The following is a 20839-nucleotide window of genomic DNA, read 5'->3' as shown; positions in this document are numbered from 1 at the left end:
AAAATTGTAAGTTAATTTTATTATAAGTTATAATTGTACAAAAAATATATAATCATCTCAAAAAATAAATGGTGCAAATATAAAATATTAGATGTTGCTAAAAGATAATAAAATAATATTGAAGAGAGAGGAATATAAAATAAAATATTTTTTTTTGGAGTAAAAAATAGAATAACAATTGAAATAATTTTACTCCATTTTAGAATTTACTGCATTTTGAAGGAGAAAATGGAGTTAAGGGTTGGAGGTCGCCTAATAATTTAAGAAAAAGTCTGTCTAATTTCTTATAACTCTTTCATCTTTTAAGTAAAATTCAAAATAGAAAGGGGCAAAAAAGATTCTTTGTACTTTATACACGTGCACGCTGGCTAAAAAAGAGGTGGGAAGATGTGAAGAGTGGTTGAGGCTCAGTATTGCGGCCAATGGAGAGACCAAACCAGAAAAAAGCAATATTATGTTTTGACTCATAGTGCCAAATTGCAAAAATTAGGTTTTTTTTCAAAAGTACTTTTCTTAAAAGTACTTTTAGTGAGAAGCAGTTTGTGTTTGGATAATTAGTTTGAAAAACACTTTTGAGCAGCAAATAGTGTTTGGCCAAACTTTAAAAAATTGCTTCTAAGTATATTTTTCTCAAAAGTGTTTCTCAAAAAAGTGCTTTTGGAGAGAAGCTACTTTTTCCTACTTCTCCAAAACTGCTTCTGCTTCTCAAAAGCATTTTTTTCCTTCTAAAAGTTTGGCCAAACACCTCAATTTTTGGCCAAAAGTATTTTTGGCCAAAAAAAAGCACTTTTAGCCGGAAAAAAACTTGGCCAAACAGGCTATTAGTGGGTGTCTGGTTAAGCTTATAAGCTGGTCAAATTGGATTATAAGTATTTTTTGACTTATTTACGCGTTTGGTAAACACGCAAAGTACTTATAAGTAAGTGTTTATAAGCTAAAATCAGTCATAAGTCATAAGTTAGTCACCCCCAACTTATGATTTTTAGACTTATAACCAATTTTAGAGAGTGTTTGGCTAAGCTTATAAGCTGATCAAACTAGCTTATAAGCACTTTTAGGCTTATCTACGTGTTTGGTAAAGTTAAAAGTGCTTATAAGCCAAGTGCTAAAAAGACAAAAATAAGCCAAAAGTCAAAAGGTGGTCACCCCCAGCTTATGAATTTCTAGCTTATAAGTACTTTAAGTTTGACCAAGATTTTTACTATTTTATCCTTAAATATTCTTTTTTAGAACAAAACTCCTACATCGATACTTAGTGCCTCAAGTATTCAACCTACCCCTTCCTCAACCTACCCCCTCCCCCACCTCTTCAAGTCTACAATTCTCTTGACTATTTAAGATAAGCAAATTCTTTATTCCTTTGCATATTTATATCTATATGATTGTGTATTAATCTTTGAACTGTATGTAATAAATGAGGACATATCAAATTTTTGGTGTATTGCTTTCTAAGTGTTGTGGTGATGAAGACAATGTTTGTTTCTCTTCAAATAATTTGTCCTATTTAGGTTTATTTTTTACTGAGAAACTTTTGTCAATTTATTAATTATTATAACTTATGGTTATATGTTTATCATAAAATTATTTTATCTAAGCACAATTATATTTAAAATAAAATGACAAATAGAATATTTTGTATTTGAATCGATCCGCAATCTAAAATTTTGAAGAAATTACGCCCTTATAAGTGTAAACAGTTCTAAGGTTATTTAAGTCATTTTAACAGAAAAAGAGCTTATCAGCACTTTTTGTCAAATACTGCTGCAACTTATTATCAATTTCAGCACTTGTACCCAAACACGTAACTGCTTATTTATTAAATCAGTTTCAGCACTTAAAAGTGCTTTTCAGCACCTAATGTTTATCAGCTACTTCAAATCAGCTAATCCAAACGGGCTCTTAGTTTGACCGAGGCTTTTACTAATTTATCCTTAATAATATTTTTTAATTCACAAAATCTTTTTTCTCAAAATAATTTTTTTAACTCTTTCTTCATTCTATATTCGTTGTTCATCCTTTTCTTTATAAAGAAACTTTTTATTTTAGAATCTTTTGTAAAGTTTTTAAGGGTATTTTAGTCATTTTAATAATAGAACGGCTTATCAGCATTTTTATTTTATTATCAGTTTTAATACGTCTATCCAAACGTATAAATACTTATTTAAAAAATTAGTTTCGACACTCTTTTTAACACTTCAAACTTATCAGCTATTTACGATCAGCTAATCCAAACAGGCTCTTAATCTATTGCTTCTCCGCCAGTTTTCTGACTAATCTACTGTTCTAAGAAATATGTTCAAGCCTTGACAGATTAATTACATACTACTATATTGTTAGGAGATAAGAGTTATTCATAAAATTAGTTGAAGTGCGCCTAAATTTACTCGGACATTACAAACTCGACCATTGCTGCAAACAAACTCGACGTCTTCGATTCAAGTTTTTTGCATATCATTAAAATGTTTTAAATAATTCAAATCTATGGTAATACTATCTTTGTGCATATTACATAAAGACATAATGATTGCAGTGGTATAATTGATTTAAAGTATAAAAGGTATAATTCTGTGCTATCACGAGAAACAAAGACATGTGCGAGCCGCTCTAACCACAGAAAGTTAACCACCCGAGAGAACAAAAGAGATCACCAAAAAGGGAGTGAAAGAGAAAGCAACTTATAATTTTAGAAAAAATATGGAATAATCCGGCCAGACAAGTCTGAAACAAACCTTATAAAAATTTCTTATTTGTCATTATTCTGTTGATTCCTGGATTTAAGCATTGAATGTGGAAAGCACAATTGCCGGCCTTAGCTTCTAATTTTCCTTATTATCCGCAATTTTGTTGAATAAAAGTTATACGTTACCAGAAGAAGAGGAGAAAAAAGAAGAAAAAAGAGAGAGAGAGAGAGAAGAACGGCAAAAGAAAAGGAATTTGGTAGTGTTTGATTAGTTTGGCGGGTAAGGAAGTTGGTCTCCATAATTGTTTAGATATATTTGTAACTAGTTGTACTTTCAGTGCTATCATGTCCGATATAAAATAGATAAACTAAATTGATATATTACTCTTGTTTATGCGATGCGATTATTTGGTTGCAAATGCAAAAATTCCGTCCCACTTGAATATTAAAATAATTATCTAAGATTAACTAGCCTCATTTATTATTTAAATACTTCATCTGGTTCACTTTAAGTGATTTGACTGTTTTCACACATATTAAGTGTAACGACCTGACCGGCCATTTTGAACGCTAGCGCGTCGTTCGGCGGTTTGAGGCCATGAGCAACTTCACTTTAGGTATTATGACTTGTACGTGTGGTCGGAAATTTAATTTCGGGAAGTTCAGAGTTAATTTAGAAAGAAAATTCTCATTTCGGAAGCTTTAAGTTGAAAAAATTGACTAAGTTGTGATTTTTGAGTAAACGTTGACTAAGTTCCAGCAAATGAGAATGTTATCGATTTTGAAAGAAATTCATAAATTTGGGTTGAAGTGAATTTCAATGTTATCGATGTCCGTTTGGGGTTCCGAGTCTTGAAATAGTTCTGTATGGTGATTCTGATATTGGGAGCGCGTCCGGATGTGGATTTGGAGGTCTGTAGGTCATTTCAGAGTCGTTTGGCAAAAAGTTAGAGAATTGAATGTCTTTGAGAAGTTTGACCGGGAGTGGACTTTTTGATGTTGGGGTCGGATTTCGATTCCAGATATTGGAGTAGGTCCATAATATCAAATGTAACTTGTGTGCAAAATTTGAGGTCAATCAAACTTGATTTGATAGGTTTCGGCATCAAATGTAGAAGTTTGAAGTTCTAAAATTCATTAAACTTGAATTGGAGTGTGATTCATGGTTTTATCGTTGTTTGATGTGATTTGAAGCCTAGAGCAAGTCTGCATTATATTTTGGAACTGGTTGGTGTGATTAGACGAGGTCCTGGGGGCCTCGGGTGGATTTCAGATGGTTAACGGATTGAACTTGGCCTTATGAAGGTGTTGAGGCTGTTGTCTTCTGGTGTAATCGCACCTGCGAGGTTAGGATCGCAGATGCGGAGCTGTAATGGCCCGGCCGATCGTTTCGAGAGCTAGAGCCCCGATCCCCTATTAACTGCTTCCTCCGTATTTATTTCTGCTATTGTGATTTGACGGGATGATTCATTTTGAGTTTCGGAGTGTTTTGGGACACTTAGTCCCTAAATGAGCGTTTAAGCATTAGAATTTGGATCGTAGTCGGAACAGTATGAAGACGGCTCCGAAATGGGATTCCGCCGATTCCATTAGCTTCGTTGAGTGATTTTGGGCTTACGGGCGTGTCCGGATTGTGTTTTGGAAGTCCGTAGCTCATTTAGGCTTGAAATGGCGAAAGTTGAATTTTTAGAGTTTCGGACTGGTAGTGAAAATTGTGATATCGAGGTCAGAATCCGATTCCGAAAGTTGGAATAGGCTTGTAGTACTGAATATGACTTGTGTGCAAAATTTGGGGTCAATCGAACGTGGTTTGGTTGGTTTCGGAATCGGTTGTAGGATTTTGAAGTTTCAAGTTCATTAAGTTTGGATTGGAGGGTGATTCGTGATTTTAGCGTTGTTTGGTGTGATTTGAGGGCTCGACAAAGTTCGTATGGTGTTTTAGGATTGCTTGGTATGTTTGGTTGAGGTCCTGGGGGCCTCGGGTGAGTTTCGGATGCTCAACGGGTCATTTTTGGACTTAAGAAGTTGGTAGATTTTTGCTGGTATTTCTGTTGCACAAGATCCTTCTTCGCGATTGCGTGAGGAGGCTCGCAATTGCGTAGGTTTAGCTGAGGCAAAGGAAGTTTTGTTCATCACGTTCGCGGGCAAGAGTATGTGAATGCATAGTAGTGGTGGAATGGTGCATCGCAAATGCGTGGGCTATGCCACATTCGCGAAGAAGAAGTGAGGCAGCAATGGAGTGGAGTGTTACTCTTCCCAATCGTGTGAGGTCAACCGCGATTCCGTAAGTCTGAGCAGCGAGTGCATCACGTTCGCCTAGGGTGTTACACGTTCGCATAATGTAAACTTGGGAGCCAGAGAAGTTGTTCTTTGCAATCGCGAGGGTGTTTCTGCGATCGCGATTAAGGAAATCCCTGGGCAGATTTTTTTAAAGTTCAAAACGAGGGTTTGAGTTCATAACTTCAAAATTTGATTGAGAGCTCGGTAGAAGGCGAAATTTGGAGAGATTTTCGGAGGAAGTTTGTGGGTAATGATTGCTAACTCCTTTTTGATTATATCCCATTAACCTAAATATGAATTCTTCATTTAATTTCGGATTTTGGGTGAAAATTGAAAACAATTGAGAAAAGTTCTTAGGCCGAATTTTGAGAATTTGATTGAAATTTTGGTATCAAATTTGAGTGAATTTGGTATGGTTAGACTCGTGAGTAAATGGGTGTTCATAATTTGTAATTTTTATCCGATCTCGAGACGTGGGCCCGGGGAGGATTTTTGAGTGTTTTCCTATTTTCTCGCTTTAGCTTTAAATTCATTAATTAAATTAGTTGCTTGTAGCTATATTTACGTCATGTAACTGATTTGATTAGATTTGGGCTACTCGGAGTTGAATGCTCGTGGCAAGAGCGTGATATCAGATTGATTTTGAGCTTGGTTCGAGGTAAGTGGATTGCCTAACCTTGTGTGGGGAACTCCCCTTAGGATTTTGGTACTGTTGTTATATGAATGTCGTGTATGTGAGATGACGAGTGCATACACGTGCTAATTGTTGAAACCCCCCATTTTCGTTAAGTATATGCCTAAGTTTTCCTTTAACTGAGTAATACTAGTATATGTAGCCTCCTGTTTAGCATAGGAAAGCATGTTTACGTGCCTTAACTGCCTTATTTGCTTTAACTGCCTACCTGGACTCTGTGTAGCATGTTTAGGGTAGAAATTGCTTGTCTCTTTGATACGAACTTGAATAGAACTGTATATTTCTTGCTGAGACTGTTGTGTGTGTGGATTGGATTGTGTATTTATATTTGGGACTACGGAACAGTATTCCGGGAGATCCCCCTACATGTTTACTTTGGGACTACGGAGCGGTATTTCGGGAGATTCCCATGTACATTTACGATTTAGACTACAGGACAGTATCCCGGGAGATCCTCTGTACATTTACATTTGGGACTACGGGACGGTATCCCAGGAGATCCCTTGTTGCTTTTCTCTGTGTACTGGGTTATGCTTTTCCTGTGATTTCATTTCATTGACTGTTAGCAATTATCTTCACTGCCCTATTTCATACTGTTGTATCTTGTTATATATATAACCAGTAGGGCCTTGACCTGATCTCGTCACTACTCGACCGAGGTTAGGCTTGGCACTTACTAGGTACTGCTGTGGTGTACTCATGCCTTTTCCTGCACATGTTTTTCGTGTGCAGATCTAGGTTCTACTTTTCAGCCATACTTTCAGTGAGGCGAGGCAATCCAAAGTATTTTTGGTATATCTGCCGCATCCGCAGACCTAGAAGTCTCTCTCTATTCCTCCTTTAGTTACAGACTTCCTGTATTTTTTTCTTCATTGTTAGACTTTCTGGAGATTAGAAATACTACGTACTTCTGTAGCTTGTGATTTCATGAGATTCCGGATTTTTGGAGTGCCTATGTTCAGTTCGAGAGTGTTTTATTGTATATGCCGAGCACCATTTAAAACTTCTTAATTACATTATCTGTTAAATTGTTAGTTTTCATATATTTGTTTCATTTTTCGCAATTCATTAGGCTTACCTAGTCGTAAAGGTTAGGTGTCATCACGATAGTTCACGGAGGGAGAACTTGGGTCGTGATAGGAGCCGCAGAAGCGGCCATAAGAGTCGCAGAAGCGGCTTAGGCTGGAGAAGGCTGGGACCACAGATGCGGTCGAGTTCTGCCGAAGTGGGACTGCACCTGCGCACGTGGAGCCGCAGAAGCAGATGGGGGCCACAAATGCGGAGTTGAGGGGTCTGGAGGAGGACTGCAAAAGCGGTATTTTGGCCACACCTGCAGAACCGCAGAAGCGGTTAAGTGACCGCATGTGCAAAAGGTCGTTGGGCAGATTGTTTAAAGGGCGAGATTTGGCTCTTCTTCTCTCATTTTTCTACTTGGTTGGGGCGATTTTGGAGAGCTTCAAAGGGAGATTTACATCAAGCAACACAAGGTAAGTGTTTCCCACTTATTATAAGTCAAATACATGATTTGTATAATGATTTAAATATGGAAATTAGTAGAAAATGTGGGTTTTTGATAGAAAACCTAGAATTTGGTATTTTAGATTTTTAATCATTAATTTGGGCATGGAACTTGAAATAAATTATATATTTGAGTTCGTATTGTTATAGATAAAGTTTATCTTCAAAAAATTTTGAAATACGGCCACGTGGGCCCGAGGGTGATTTTATGAACTTTTCGAACGGAGTTGGAAATTCGTTTAAAACGAGTTGTTATGAGTATTAGAGTATAATTTTTATGGGTTGCACATTTATTGACTAGTTTTGGAGCGTTGGACATCGGTTTGAGGAGTTCGAGTATCGCTGGAGCCGGTTATGGAACTTCGAAGCAAGGTAAATCTCCTTTCTAACCTTGTAAGAGAGAATTAACCCCATAGGTGGGGGCTACGTGCGCACGATGTGACGAGAGTCCGTACGTAGCTACTATCCTTATTTATATTCGGGTAGTTTTAGGTTTATACCATGCTTTGTGGACACCGTTATTTGATTATATTTGTTAATACATGAAATGGGACTAAGTCGAGGATTTTTAAGGATTTAAAAGCTTCAAGTTGAATTGTATTTATTTTGAAAAGAATCAAGAAAGGTTTATGATTTATTGATAATTTATATTTAACCGTGTCGCAAGTATATTCTGCGAGCGGGGTAATTCTTTCTACTACTCTAATGGGAGCGGATGATTTGCAAGTGGGGTAATTCTATCTATGATTCACGCCGTTCGACCCTCGGCAGTGCACAATTTAAATTTATGCTGGATCGGGTCGAACGTCCTTGGTAGAGTTTTGTGTGTTATAATAGAATTGAAAGCCCCTTTTTTATAATTTGTATAGCTTCATTGTTTGAGAAATCATTTATTTTAAATGAGGAAAGTAATTTGAGTTCTTGAATGTGGTGAAGCATTGATCAATATTTCTCATTCTGAGTTTTATTGTTACCTCTACATATCATGCTTAATTAGAACTTCATATTATTGTATTGTTGGCCCTAGTAAGTGTCAGAGCGGCCTTTAGTCACTACTTCTTCGAGATTAGAATGGATAATTACTGGGTACGGTTTGTTTTCGTACTCATACTACGCTTGCTGTACATTTTTTGTACAGTCACATGTATGTCTAGTGACCTAGCGGGCGCAACGGCGCGATTGATACGAGGACTTAGGTGAGCTGAATCTTATGAGACGATCTGCAACCAACAGAGTCTCCTTTAGAGTACTTATATTATCCTTTCTGTCCAAAACTGTAATCCGGACAGTTATTGTATTTTATTTTATTTTCTAGTAAATGCTCATGCACTTGTGACACCTGGTTCTGGGTTGATTATGGGGTATTCATTATCGAAAGTGGAGAATATTATTATTTATTCTGTAAAGTTCATCTTTTACTAGTTAAATTGAAGGAAATTTGTGATTTTAAAAAAGTATTAAAATGAGAAATTAATTAACTATTTAGTGTTGGCTTGCCTGACAGTGTTGTCCGACGCCATCACGACCTTTAACAGATTTTGAGTCGTGACATTAAGGAATCCATTTTTTAGCATTAATTAACAATGTAATTGACCATATTAACCTTAATTTGCTTATTGGAAATACAACAAATACTCCTAGGCTCTATACTCCAAGGGCAACTTTTTTAAAAAAAAATAATTCTTTCTAGATTTTTAAAATAATCTAATATTATGGACCATAAAAAAAAGTTAAAAATTTACTTAAAGTGGACGAGAGAGAAAATGGCACGTTATGTCTCTCTTTTAAATCACTCTATAGAGAGAGCGCGAACGATCACTTTCACTTAGCTTAAAGTACGGCTTCTTAAACTTGTTCAAGTTTAAGGAGCCGTACATTTATTCCGCCACCCAAATATATACTATTACAGATAACTCAAATCGACCATTCAGTAATAAAACTATGATTTGCAGCTATTTCACAAATGAGTTAATTTCTTGGATGATCACCTAATTTATAGGATTATCCTTTCAAAGTCCCTTTTATTTTGGCTTGGGCAATAAAATCACCCAATTATTGCTCTTTGACTCAAAAAATAAAGAACACTTATTTGGTGCCATGTCATTTTAAAAAAATAATTTATAATAAAACTCATTTAATGCATGTCTCTTAAACCCATTTACCCACCCAATAAGAAAATGAATCTAATTTTAAATAACAAGTTTTTATTTTTAACTAAGATATATATACACACACACTATTATGAGGTGGATAGTTAAACCATGTGGCGCTCTAAGAAAAGGACATATCACAAAATTAGAAAAAACTAATAAAAACTAGGACACAGTTAATAAAATTGTAATAAAAATTTAAATTGATAATTGAAAATAAAGTTTTAAATTTGAATTTAAAACTAAATATATTTAATTAGAAACATATACTAAGAATAAGACTCACTAGATAGTCCTGTTTAAAGTGATGTACTATTGTGAAATTTAGATAGTCTTATCAGATATATATTATTTTCAAATATGCAATTATAATTTCTTGCATAAATGTATTATCATCATAAACTTATGAGTAAAGATATTTAAAAAAATTCATATGAAGCAGTAAATTTAGAAATTTCTTATTAATATATTATAAAACAAAAATATATTATCAGCATTTTTAATCTGAATATCCAATTTAAGTTTCGAAAGTTATAAGATTCTATCTAATCAGTAATGCTTTTTAGAATAGTGTAAAATACATTACAGAAATATCATATTAATTAGATCAATGTTTGCAAGGAAAGAAAAATATTTGTGAAAATAAAATTTATCATTAAAAATATATATATTTTTAAATGACATGGCATGTCAAATGGGTGCTTTATTTTTGAGTCATAGTTGAGTGACTTTATTGTTCCAAACGAAACAAAAGTGACTTTGGTAGGATAATCTCATAAGTTATGTGACCATCTAGGAATCAGCTCTTTCACAAATTCTTACATTGTAACGGCAAACTATATTGCAATTATATGGTTGCAGCGAAATATTCCGCAAAAAATGTCTGAATTAGTTTGTCTACACTCTACAGAAGGTTGGTATTCTTATTCAAAAGAAGTGGACTTTTAAATGGAGAAGTTACAAAACTTGGCAAGAATTGCCCATTTTGGTAAAACTTATGAACAACTTAACAACATAAATAGAATGAAGATATACCATATTGAGTTTGTCTGGCAAAATCTATTAACAAACGATAGATGCAAGATCTTTTCAACCACCAAAACTTGTGAAGAATTTAACTGACTAGATTAGTAGAATGAAGATAGTATCAATTTGTGTCTGTTCAACAAAACTTGTAAACAATTGAATAACCCAAGCAAAATTTCCCCATCCAACTAAACTTGTGACCAATTAATATTAAATTTTGTCCATTTGGCAAAACTTATGAATCATTGAACTTGCATAATTTTTTAATTCTTCCCGTTGTATAGAGCTATTTTTCGTACTGCCTTAAACAGGGACAAAATATTAATAGTCGTAGAATCATTCTACTAGCACTATACATAATCAGCAGAGTTGAATCACCCTCCTATGCTGAGGGGCCATTTTTCCGATTTTGGAAGAGGGAGGTTGTAACAGTCTTGTGTGATCCATAGTGCAATATCAAACTTTCACAATTTTTCATTTCAATTTTAACTCAAATATTGTCGAAACGCCTAGCAAATTATCCAAACAAGAAAATTATATATTCATCAATAAAGCCATTAAAGTCAAGAGGCTAAACTCCAACTTCCTTTAATAGATCTGCAATTACATTAAAGTTTCATTACTAGCTAGGAGTTAATATAAGTTAATCGTCTTTCGGTTATCCAGTCTGAAATTAATGGGACTTTTACCTAGCTATACTCTATTAGAAACTTATTAACCACTTTTCTTTAGGTTCCTTAAGAATTACATTGTGTATCTATATTTACTATTTATGTACAAAATATGATAAAAGAAGGATCCCTTAAATATAGGAATTAATTTGTAACGTATCTCTCATCCCCATCTATCAGCTTTAACCTCCTACAATCACGATTTTCTTCCCAATTTTAATTTTTTTTAAAGCCATTGTCCCTTTCATACAAATCCACCAATAGCTCTATTTCTCTCTCTCATACAAATCAAATTATTATCTCTCTAAAATTGTAGCATCATATATTTCTCTGAATCAATTCCACCAATAACCATTAAAAAACTTCAACTATTGACAAATCCATTGACATTATCTCTGAAATTGTAGGTAGAGAAGTATTGGGTGTTCTTGAAAACGATTGAAAATATCCTTTAGAGTTTATATCTAAATTTGAAGGGAAATTGGTTAAGTTTAAAGTTGGTTTTAGGTTGAGTTTCAGATTGAAACTCGAGGAAGAAGAAGTTTCAGAATTGTATTACGATTGTATAATAAATGTATCATAATTGTATCTGAGTTGTATTTGATTCATCAATACCTAAGACAATTCTGATACAATACTAATACTATTAAAATACAATATTTTATCATAATTTAAGTTTAAAGTTGGTTCTTGGTGGATGTTTTAAATTGAAAGTTGAAAAAGATAAAGATCAAAAGTTGTATCATAATTTAGAACTGTATCACGATTGTATTACAATTTGTACCCAAAATAATACATGATACAATGCTAATACAAGTATAATACGATATTGTATCAGTTTAAGTTTGGAGTCAATTTAAGTTGTATCATAATTGTGTAAGAATTCTTTTAGGATTATATAAAATTTGTATCTTAATTATGAGCAGTTGTGAGTTTGTGACGAATTTCACAGTTTGTATCACAAATATATGATAATTATATATTATTTTTTTAGTATTGTATCCGGTATTATTTTGGATATTAATGTACCATCTATAAATTAGATACAATTGTGATACAAGTATGATACAATTATGTTTTACGTATTGATGTATCTGATATGATTCAAATACAATTATGATACATTTATCATACAATTGCTGAATATTTCTTCATTTTCAGTGTTGCCCGGTCTCCCAGCAGAAGAACGATGCAATTGATGATTTAATAATATAAAGCTATTGGCAATGGTAGGAAGAGAAAAAATGGAGATTCTGAGCGTAGATTAAGGGATTTTGTTGTAAAAAAAAAGAGAGAGAAGAGGAGAGGGGAAAAGAAAGTAAAAATTGCACGGGGGTGCCCTATTTGGTCGCCCCCATTTAACATATACTCATTTTTTTAAAAAAGTTTTAGCTTGTACCCACTTTTAAATAACTTCAGCCCTTCTTCTTCTTCTTCTTCTTCTTCTTCTTCTTCTTCTTCTTCTTCTTCTTCTTCTTCTTCTTCTTCTTCTTATTATTATTATTATTATTATTATTATTATTATTATTATTATTATTATTATTATTATTATTATTATTATTATTATTATTATTATTATTATTATTATTTCTTCTGCTGCTGTTGGTGCTGCTATGAAACTTCAGTTCATGGGATGATTGCCATAAGTATATTTATCGGATTATTTAAAAATAAATTATAAATAATTATGTAAGTTAGTAGACAATAATTTGTGAATATTTTCACTTAATTCTGTTCTTTTCACGTTTATTATTTCCAAAATTTATGATTTATATATTGTTGGCAATCTGTTTATTTTATAGTAGTAATACACTATGAAAGAATAAGATGATTATTTATCTAGTATGTTAGAAAGCTTTTTCAAAAACTTCAGCTTATATAGTGCCGAAATTTTTACAAATGAACTAAATAACTTCAGCATCTTCTGCTGAAGTTTTTGAAAAAGCTTTATGACAAAACTAATGAATCTAGGACAAAAAAAACTTCAGCTTATGTAGTGCTGAAATTTTTACAAATGAACTAAATAACTTCAACATCTTTTGCTGAAGTTTTTGAAAAAGCTTATCAAGGACAAAAAAATTTCAGCTTATTTAGTGCTGAAGTTTTTACAAATGAACTGAATAACTTCAGCATCTTCTGCTGAAGTTTCTGAAAAAGCTTTATGATAAAACTAATGAATCCACGACAAAAAAACTTCACCTATTTTAGTGCTGAATTTTTTACAAATGAACTAAATAACTTCAGCATCTTATCTAGGGCAAAAAAACTTCAGTCGGCCCGCCTACTAGAATGCTAAAGTTTTGCGTGATTGTCTTTGCTACTTCAACCTCGTATGCTGAAGTTACGCGAAAAAGTGGGTACGCTTGCAATGTTTTTTGCAAAGCGGGCACAAGTTAAAATGTGATCCAAAAAGCCGGTATAGATGCAAATCCCCCCAAAAAAGGAAAGGATATAATTTGATCCCTTAATTGAAGACACTAATAATGAGGTAAGAGCCTTTTAAGGAGCAATCTACACAATTTGTAAGATAAACCTAAATACTTATTAAAAACTACAAAACATAGAGAACATTGGTAAATAAATTTCTAATAGAGTATAGCTGGGTAAAAATCCCGAAAATAATGTATGAACCAAAAATAATGTTAAAAAGGAAATTCAGATAATTCCGTTAGCATTCTGGACCAGATGATAGGCTGCACACTTGGCCCAATCCGGATTGTGAAGGGAGCCCGGTCCAGACTAGCCTACTCAATGTATTGGAACAGGTGAGGCCCAATATGGTGGCCTGGACACTGACCGGACCCGGCCCAATTTAGCGGGTGAAGCGAGGAGAAAAAAACAAATCCTCTTCTTCGATTTCGCGCTCAAAAAGGGGCAAAGGATCATCGCTCTTACTTGTTCCTTGAATGATAATCCCATTCGTGTGTAGACTAATTCAGCTGTTCTATTTTCCAATTCTTCAACGTTTGTACTAATTTATCATATCGTACTTCAATATTAGTACTACAGAGTGTTAGAGCAAACCCTAATTTCGTAGAAAATAAATCTATATGGATGCGAAGGACATCTTAGGATTGCCCAAAAATGGACCCATTATGTCCCAAGAAAAGAAATCGAGACCTCAGAAAGAATCTCAAAGGAAACCTGATGGCATTTCGCGAGAAGTTTGTTTTATCCTCTCCTTTCTCTCCATTACTGTGCAATTGTAGTTTCTCGAGTATTCTAGAATTTCTAATTACCTTTTTGGATTTCCAGGTTTACGCACTTACAGGTGGTATTGCACCTCTCATGCCTTCTCTTGATATTAATCAATTGAAACGAAAAGCTCTTTCAGAGTCCGAAAAGGTTAATTTGCTTAATTCTGTTTTTCCACTTTTATGTGTTTTCTTAGGAACAGTTTTGCTGTCGGTAGAATTTTAGCTGGAAGTCCGTAAGACTATGATGAATGCTATGACGAATGCTCTAATTATTGAACCTGAATAGAGCGGGATCAATGCAATAGGATTCATTTAGTTGACCTTAACTAATTTGGAATTGAGACGTAATTGGTTGATTGTGAATATTAATTGGAGATGAGATTGAGATATCTGTCCTTGGTGGAATTTGCATGATAATAAGGAGGGACTAATTATTGTTGGATTGATGATACATGTGCTTCTCCCTGCCCACAATTTTATTTGTCTTAAGCATTTAATTTTGCTTCAACAATATTTGCAAGTAATTCTCATAGCTGGTCACATAAAAAAACTAGTTGTCGCTGTGGTACGCCAGTTTTTTGGAGAACAAATATGGTAAATAATCTGGAGATTGTTGGAAAACTGACTTCTTCATTTGTCTTTGTTGAAATTCCTAGTCTAATGTGTTATCGGAGTAGCATGAAAATAGCTTCAAACTCTAGAATACTTAAATAAAACCTATGTTGAAGGATGAATAGAAGAATTGCTAGACCAAAATCGAAAGCGATTTTATTCATTGGATTTTCAGTTGAATCTTTCTTCTCAGAATATAAAGCATAGCGGAAGAGCTTCTTATCTTCTCTCCAGAATGGAGTAGGGACATGAGAATAATAAACCAGCATAATTTCCTAACTGTTACATTTGAGTTTGGAACTAAGTTGATGTGTAGCTGTCAATTGCAAATCCTCACCACACCTTCTTTTACGATAGTAGGTTATCTGGATACCTTCTTTGTTTATCACATTAACAAAGTTTTTGTGTCGCTAATGGATGTTTCTCGAGGGTGCTTTTTCTTGATTTTAACAGAAGCTAATAAATTCTTCTGCTTTCATTTCAGATTACATGGCAATGGCTTCCTTTCACAAGCTCTGCTAGAAAAGATAACTTACAGCTTTATCATTGGGTATGTGTTTCTACTGATTTTAGAATCTGCTTAAAGTAACTGACAAACCATCTACTAAAGAAACTCATTGACTTTGACAAAATCCCAGGTGAGAGTTGTTAATGGTGTTCCGCCTACAGGTGACTATTCGTTTGCCAAGTTTAATAAGGTATATCAAGGGTTCTTCTTGTTCCTGAAGGTTCTTTTATTTCTGGTGTTAAATCTGCTCTCTGTCTGATGAATGCAGTCTGTGGATGTGCTTGAGTACACTAACGATGAGTATGAGAAGTTCTTGTCCGATCCTGTAAGTATCCAAATTGGATGTGTTATCTTCGTGGAAGACACGATATAAAGAATCATTAGCTGTATCAATTCTTCGAATTGAACTTTAAGCTCTATTACAATCTTGTACCAGCATCGTCATTGTAGTAGTGGTTTACAGAATGACCTTTAATATCATGTTGTATGATTACCCAACAGCAACCTCTAGTTTGCAGCTTTTGTGGAAACCCTCAATTGCTTGAAGTGATATTTTTGTTGAAATCCTTCAGCAACTCACAATTATATCTTTTTAATCTTTGTTAGAACTGGTTTTGGATTGTGCTTGTAGTTTCCATGCATTCTCCTTTGTCCAGACATATGCTTATGTCGTTGGAAGGCAATCCGTTATTGTTTCTTCAATTCTTCAGCATACATCTTTCTGACCTTGCTTGTTCTCAAATGTTAGTCATGGACCAAGGAAGAGACTGATCAATTATTTGAGCTGTGCAAGAGGTTTGATCTCCGTTTCATTATCATAGCTGATAGGTTCTCTTCAAATCGTACAGTTGAGGAGCTAAAGGACCGCTACTACAGTGGTATTGTACAATTTCTCGTTGCTTATAAATTGGTTAAACTAATGTATCTTCTACTTTATATGTTTTTAACTCCAAAATTCTTTTGATTTTCATGATGGTTTTGGAACTCGTCACATGTAGTATCTCGTGCTATTACAACTGCTAGGGCTGCATCCCCTGCCGATGTTGCTGGACATCCCCTTGTAAAGGTCTCTTAACAGTTCTGATTGTCTGAACTGAGGACTATTTTTCTTTCTTATTTACTTCTTTTGGAGCAATACCGCCAGCTTACCCCGCTTTGTGCTCCGCATGTATCTCCTTCTTAACTGGCCTTTTATTCTATATATTTCAGTTTCTTGTGGTCTTTCTAATTTTTTCTTACAATAATAGGAGCCTTACAATGTCTCTCAAGAGAGAGAGCGAAAACGTGCACTGTCGATGGTGCTTTCACAGACAAAGCTGCAAGAGCGGAGGGATGCAGAGGTTTGTGCATTCCGTTTACTTATTGTTCTAGTTGATCTCTCTAAATGAATGCCCTCCTTGATAAAAGTTAGACATCATCCCATGCTTAACAGCATGTCTAGTTCTTGAAAAGAGCCTCCTGATCCCATGCGCATAATATTTACTGGTGCCAGTTATTTTTTCAAAATCACTAACCTGCCCTTCATACCTTGGTCTTAGGTTCTTGCCGAAGCAAAACGAATATCAGTTGATCTCTCGTTTACTTATTGTTCTAGTTGATCTCTCTAAATGAATGCCCTCCTTGATAAAAGTTAGACATCATCCCATGTTTAACAGCATGTCTAGTTCTTGAAAAGAGCCTCCTGATCCCATGCGCCTAATATTTACTGGTGCCAGTTATTTTTTCAAAATCACTAATCTGCCCTTCATACCTTGGTCTTAGGTTCTTGCCGAAGCAAAACGAATATCAGTTGCACGAAAATCTGTGAAGGTAAGTGTTATACGGCTCCTTTTACCCACTTTTACTGGGAACATTCTTCAAGGGAAACTATAGTTTCTGAGTGTGCATCACCCTCTTTATGGATTTTTTTGACTAGCCTGTACTAACCAGGTTATTGCATTTTCTCAGGCAGCTGAAGAGACAGAACTTCCAGTTGTGTCTGATGCTGGTCCTGAAGGTGCTGAAAAAGCTGCCGGTATTGATGGAATATCAACCTCCCCAAATGCTCAATTACCCTCTGGGTTTGCTGCACCTCCAGTGTCAGAGACTGCTTCTACTTTGGCTTCTCTTCGCATGGTATGTTTGAGAGTAAGATTTCTAGTGTCCTCTATTCGTGGTTCTATCCTGCTTATAGTAAAAATTCAAAGTTTCTTGAACCTGGGCAATCTAGTCAAACTTTCTTTAATCAGTAGTCTTTTCATAGGTCATGTATGCATTATATTATTAGGATTTTGTTTTAGTCTGAAGTACATGTACTATTTATCTCTTTATAGTGAGTAGAATGTCAAAGTGGAGATGTGAGGTGATTAGGATTTTGGGCACCTGCAGGAAGCTATTTTAGTAAGTATTGGGTCCATATGTTGCTGAACTTTTGTTCCTTCAGCGAAAAAGCTTATCTTTAGAAGGCTCGAGAAGTTCACAGTTTTCCTTGATTTTGGTGATCGAGTAAATGCTTATTGACGTCATAGTCTTCCACTAGGTCAAGGGTTCAAGACTTGTATGAAGAACCCATCAAAATAGAAGGCTCAAGAAGTCCTTTGTTAGCTCAAACAAATTTTGTGTAAAAAGTATGAATGCTTAAAATCATATCCGATAGTATCAAATGTCAATCTTACCAACTGAAAATCTTTCAGCTGCGTGTGTACTTGAGAACATATGCACTAGACCAAATGGTGCAAGCCGCGAGCTCTTCAGCTGGACTTCGGACAATCAAGAGGGTCGAACAAACTTTACAAGATCTTGGGGTTTGTTTCTACTCCCTAATACATTAGTTTTGTAGTTTATTTACTTTGGAACCACTGTGGCATTTATCCTGGCACACTTTTTCAACTTACCATCAAAGGTGCAATATCAGTTGTCTAATCATCTGGGACTTGTGCTGTTGAGGTGCCATGTTACGTGTGGCACAAATTCTATTACATCGTGCAATCTCAGTTATCTAATTATACATACTTGTGCAGTTGCATCTGGCACAATTTCTACTACATTTTCTTCCACCAATTTTGCTGTTCCTTAGCACCTTTCATTTCTTTCTTATACCTCCTGGTTTAACTATCTTATCATATGATAAATATTTGCGCTAAATTGACTGAGAAGAATGTGTTTTTTTTTCATCTGTAGGTTAATTTGAAGCCAAAGGTCCCAACTAAGCTTGTCTGTGCGGAGCATCTTGAACTGAGGAAAGAAATACTAACCCTGTTAAATCTTCAAAAGCAGGTATTTGGCATTTTATATTGAGAGTTCTTTCCATAATTTTCTTGATCATGAGTTGGGTTAAGCTTTAGACTAAGGAAGATTTTAAGATTGAATTTTCAGTACTATTTGACCATCATATCATTTTCTTTCATCTCTGATCAGATGGATTTTCATCTCTACTGTCTTCATCTCTCTCTCTCTCTCTCTCTCTCTCTCTCTCTCTCTCTCTCTCTCTCTCTCTCTCTCTCTCTCATTTTGGTTCAACTCCAGTGTACTCATTGTTTCATCTGTGTTTAGAGATGCTTTAGTTGCAAGGTTGAAGCTTCAAGGAATACTGGTTTTCACTTATTCTTTATCAGAAGAGGCTAATGAGTTTCTTTAATACTTTTTGTCTTTAAAATCAGCTACAATACAAGGAGGCAGAAGGCTCATCTTATCGTGAAGGTTCATATTCTGAGACTCCTGGTACACCTCCTAAGGTCGGGATACTGGTTCTAACTCTTTACTGCACCTCTTTCCTTTTTTTTTTAAATAATATTTTTTAGTGTTCTTACGTTTTACGAGATGAATTAGATAAAGATTTATCTTTGTGTTTGCATTTAATGGGGCTGATATCTGCTTGTTGACAGCGTGCACAACAAGACAGAACATTCATCCCCGACTCTACAAGTTTTGGAGGTAAGTGAACGACGGAAGTAATTACTCTGCCTGTTAAAGGTGTACTCCATTATGATCAAACTGTTCTCTCTTTCATTCAAACTCACACGGTATCTTCTGATGCCTATAATTTTCATGTTGTATAGGGGACAGAGTTGGTAAAAGGGACCAGAAACGCAAGGTATGCTACATTAGTGTTTTTAATGAATCTCCAAATTTATCCAAACATTTCTAAAAGTCCACTATTTTAATTTGGGGATCCAGGGGCCTGGGCGATTATCAGAAGTTCCATCTTCGCCAGCACAGTCAAAACGGCCCCGCAAGTTAAAGACTTCAGATGGATGAATGGGAGGGTTAGTACATTTTTCCTCTCAATGCTCTTAATGTGAGTGGTGTATGAGAATTTAGCCATAAGGATGATGTTACAGCTTAAATCTTCTTGCAAGATGCTTAATAGACGATTTGTGTAATTTCTTCTACACCTTACTTTCTAGGTTGTGTACGTCAGAAAGCTACAAGGAGCTGTGGTAAGCTGCTTGAATCAACTTCTGGTGCCACTGTGATGTGTTCTATGTCTATTTGGATTTCCTCCAGCATGAAACGTGATCGAACCTTGCAAATCTCAAATGTGGCTCTCTTTTAAGTGACACAAGAAACGTGAGATGCCCCTATAATGCTTTCTGTGGAGATCAGTCCTCCTTTGCTTCAGAGTACAGTCCACGCAGTCTGTAAATACATCTGTAACTTAAAATTGTGATAAGCATGTTAGCCTCCGCTTTCTACCATATCTGTTTGACATGTCATTAAATTATTGAGCCATGTTGGCTTTTTTTTTTTTTTTGTATTAACACATCGAAGTAGTTGTGGTTTAGTTGCGTTTAAGTTGCTTACTGGAATGGACAGACATGAATTGGCGCTGCATAGAAGCTGAAAGTGAAAAGGGCAAGCGATCTGCTTCTTTGGGCCCTCATCACGAATCATAATAGTTATGGTGCTGCTGTTTCTCTTTTTTGGATTATCTTCTTTTCCTATTTGTATATGGTTCTTGTATTTGATGGATGTAAAAGTAGATAGTACTGTATTTACATGTGTCCCAGACCTGATTTAGTTTCTACACTCAAATTTGCAGTAGGTTCTCCGTGCTTGTTAACTACAAGAAAGAATTTCATCAATTTTCGGTTATGCACAGACAATTTTTTTGCTCCTTGTCCAGAAAGAGAGCTGGAAAGCAGTAGGATGATATATATTCCTGACGACAACAAAAGCATATGCGTACATCAAGGGATTTAAAGAAAAAGAAAAAAAGAGTGAAGTATAGCAGCTTTATTTTGCAGGATATCTTTCATGCTTAATCACTTTTATCTGGGTTGCACGGAGTGGGTGGGTTGTGAACTAAATAGCTAACCTATAGTGGTGTACTCATGAAAGGGTTAATGTCAGATGGTTCAACCAGTGTTATTATGCCCAAGCAACCATAGAGATCAGTAGCCAGGTAAATGTGTTGGGATGGCAAGCAAAACTCTACCATTCCTCCTGATAACTTAGAACATGTTGCGTTGCACTTAAACTTTCCAACCTTTTTAATCACTTGGACAATCACTTGCTATTTCAT

The 20839-nt window shown here is 35.0% G+C and overlaps 1 protein-coding gene across 2 annotated transcripts; it reads left to right on the top strand.

The window, feature by feature from the left end:
• Window positions 1-13879: 13879 nt before the first annotated feature.
• On the top strand, window positions 13880-20341 carry LOC107803162 (SWR1-complex protein 4). Of its 2 annotated transcripts, none has more exons than XM_016626800.2 (17): window positions 13880-14183; window positions 14275-14364; window positions 15313-15378; window positions 15467-15526; window positions 15605-15661; window positions 16085-16214; window positions 16335-16402; window positions 16584-16676; window positions 17098-17145; window positions 17284-17451; window positions 18009-18119; window positions 18496-18591; window positions 18975-19049; window positions 19200-19248; window positions 19374-19408; window positions 19492-19580; window positions 19722-20341. In XM_016626800.2, the coding sequence occupies exons 1-16, from the start codon at window positions 14070-14072 to the stop codon at window positions 19570-19572; spliced, it is 1341 nt and encodes a 446-aa protein (XP_016482286.1). In that variant the 5' UTR covers window positions 13880-14069; the 3' UTR covers window positions 19573-19580; window positions 19722-20341. The 2 variants fall into 2 exon arrangements, with proteins under 2 accessions (XP_016482286.1, XP_016482287.1); XM_016626801.2 differs by having other exon boundaries at window positions 19492-19612.
• Window positions 20342-20839: the final 498 nt, after the last annotated feature.

This window comes from Nicotiana tabacum, chromosome 22 (genome assembly GCF_000715075.1).
Source record: "Nicotiana tabacum cultivar K326 chromosome 22, ASM71507v2, whole genome shotgun sequence".
Taxonomy (NCBI): domain Eukaryota; kingdom Viridiplantae; phylum Streptophyta; class Magnoliopsida; order Solanales; family Solanaceae; genus Nicotiana; species Nicotiana tabacum.
The sequence above is the reverse complement of the archived record's forward strand: the minus strand, read 5'-3'. Positions and strand labels throughout refer to the sequence as shown.

What these genes read in the sequence shown, in the direction of transcription:
- LOC107803162 (XM_016626800.2), top strand. Translation starts at nt 14,070, where the DNA reads ATGGATGCGAAGGACATCTTAGGATTGCCCAAAAATGGACCCATTATG. An exon ending in CTCTTTCAGAGTCCGAAAAG is followed by an intron (nt 14,365 to 15,312) that starts GTTAATTTGCTT and finishes CTTTCATTTCAG; the next exon opens with ATTACATGGCAATGGCTTCC. An exon ending in TTGCACGAAAATCTGTGAAG is followed by an intron (nt 17,146 to 17,283) that starts GTAAGTGTTATA and finishes GCATTTTCTCAG; the next exon opens with GCAGCTGAAGAGACAGAACT.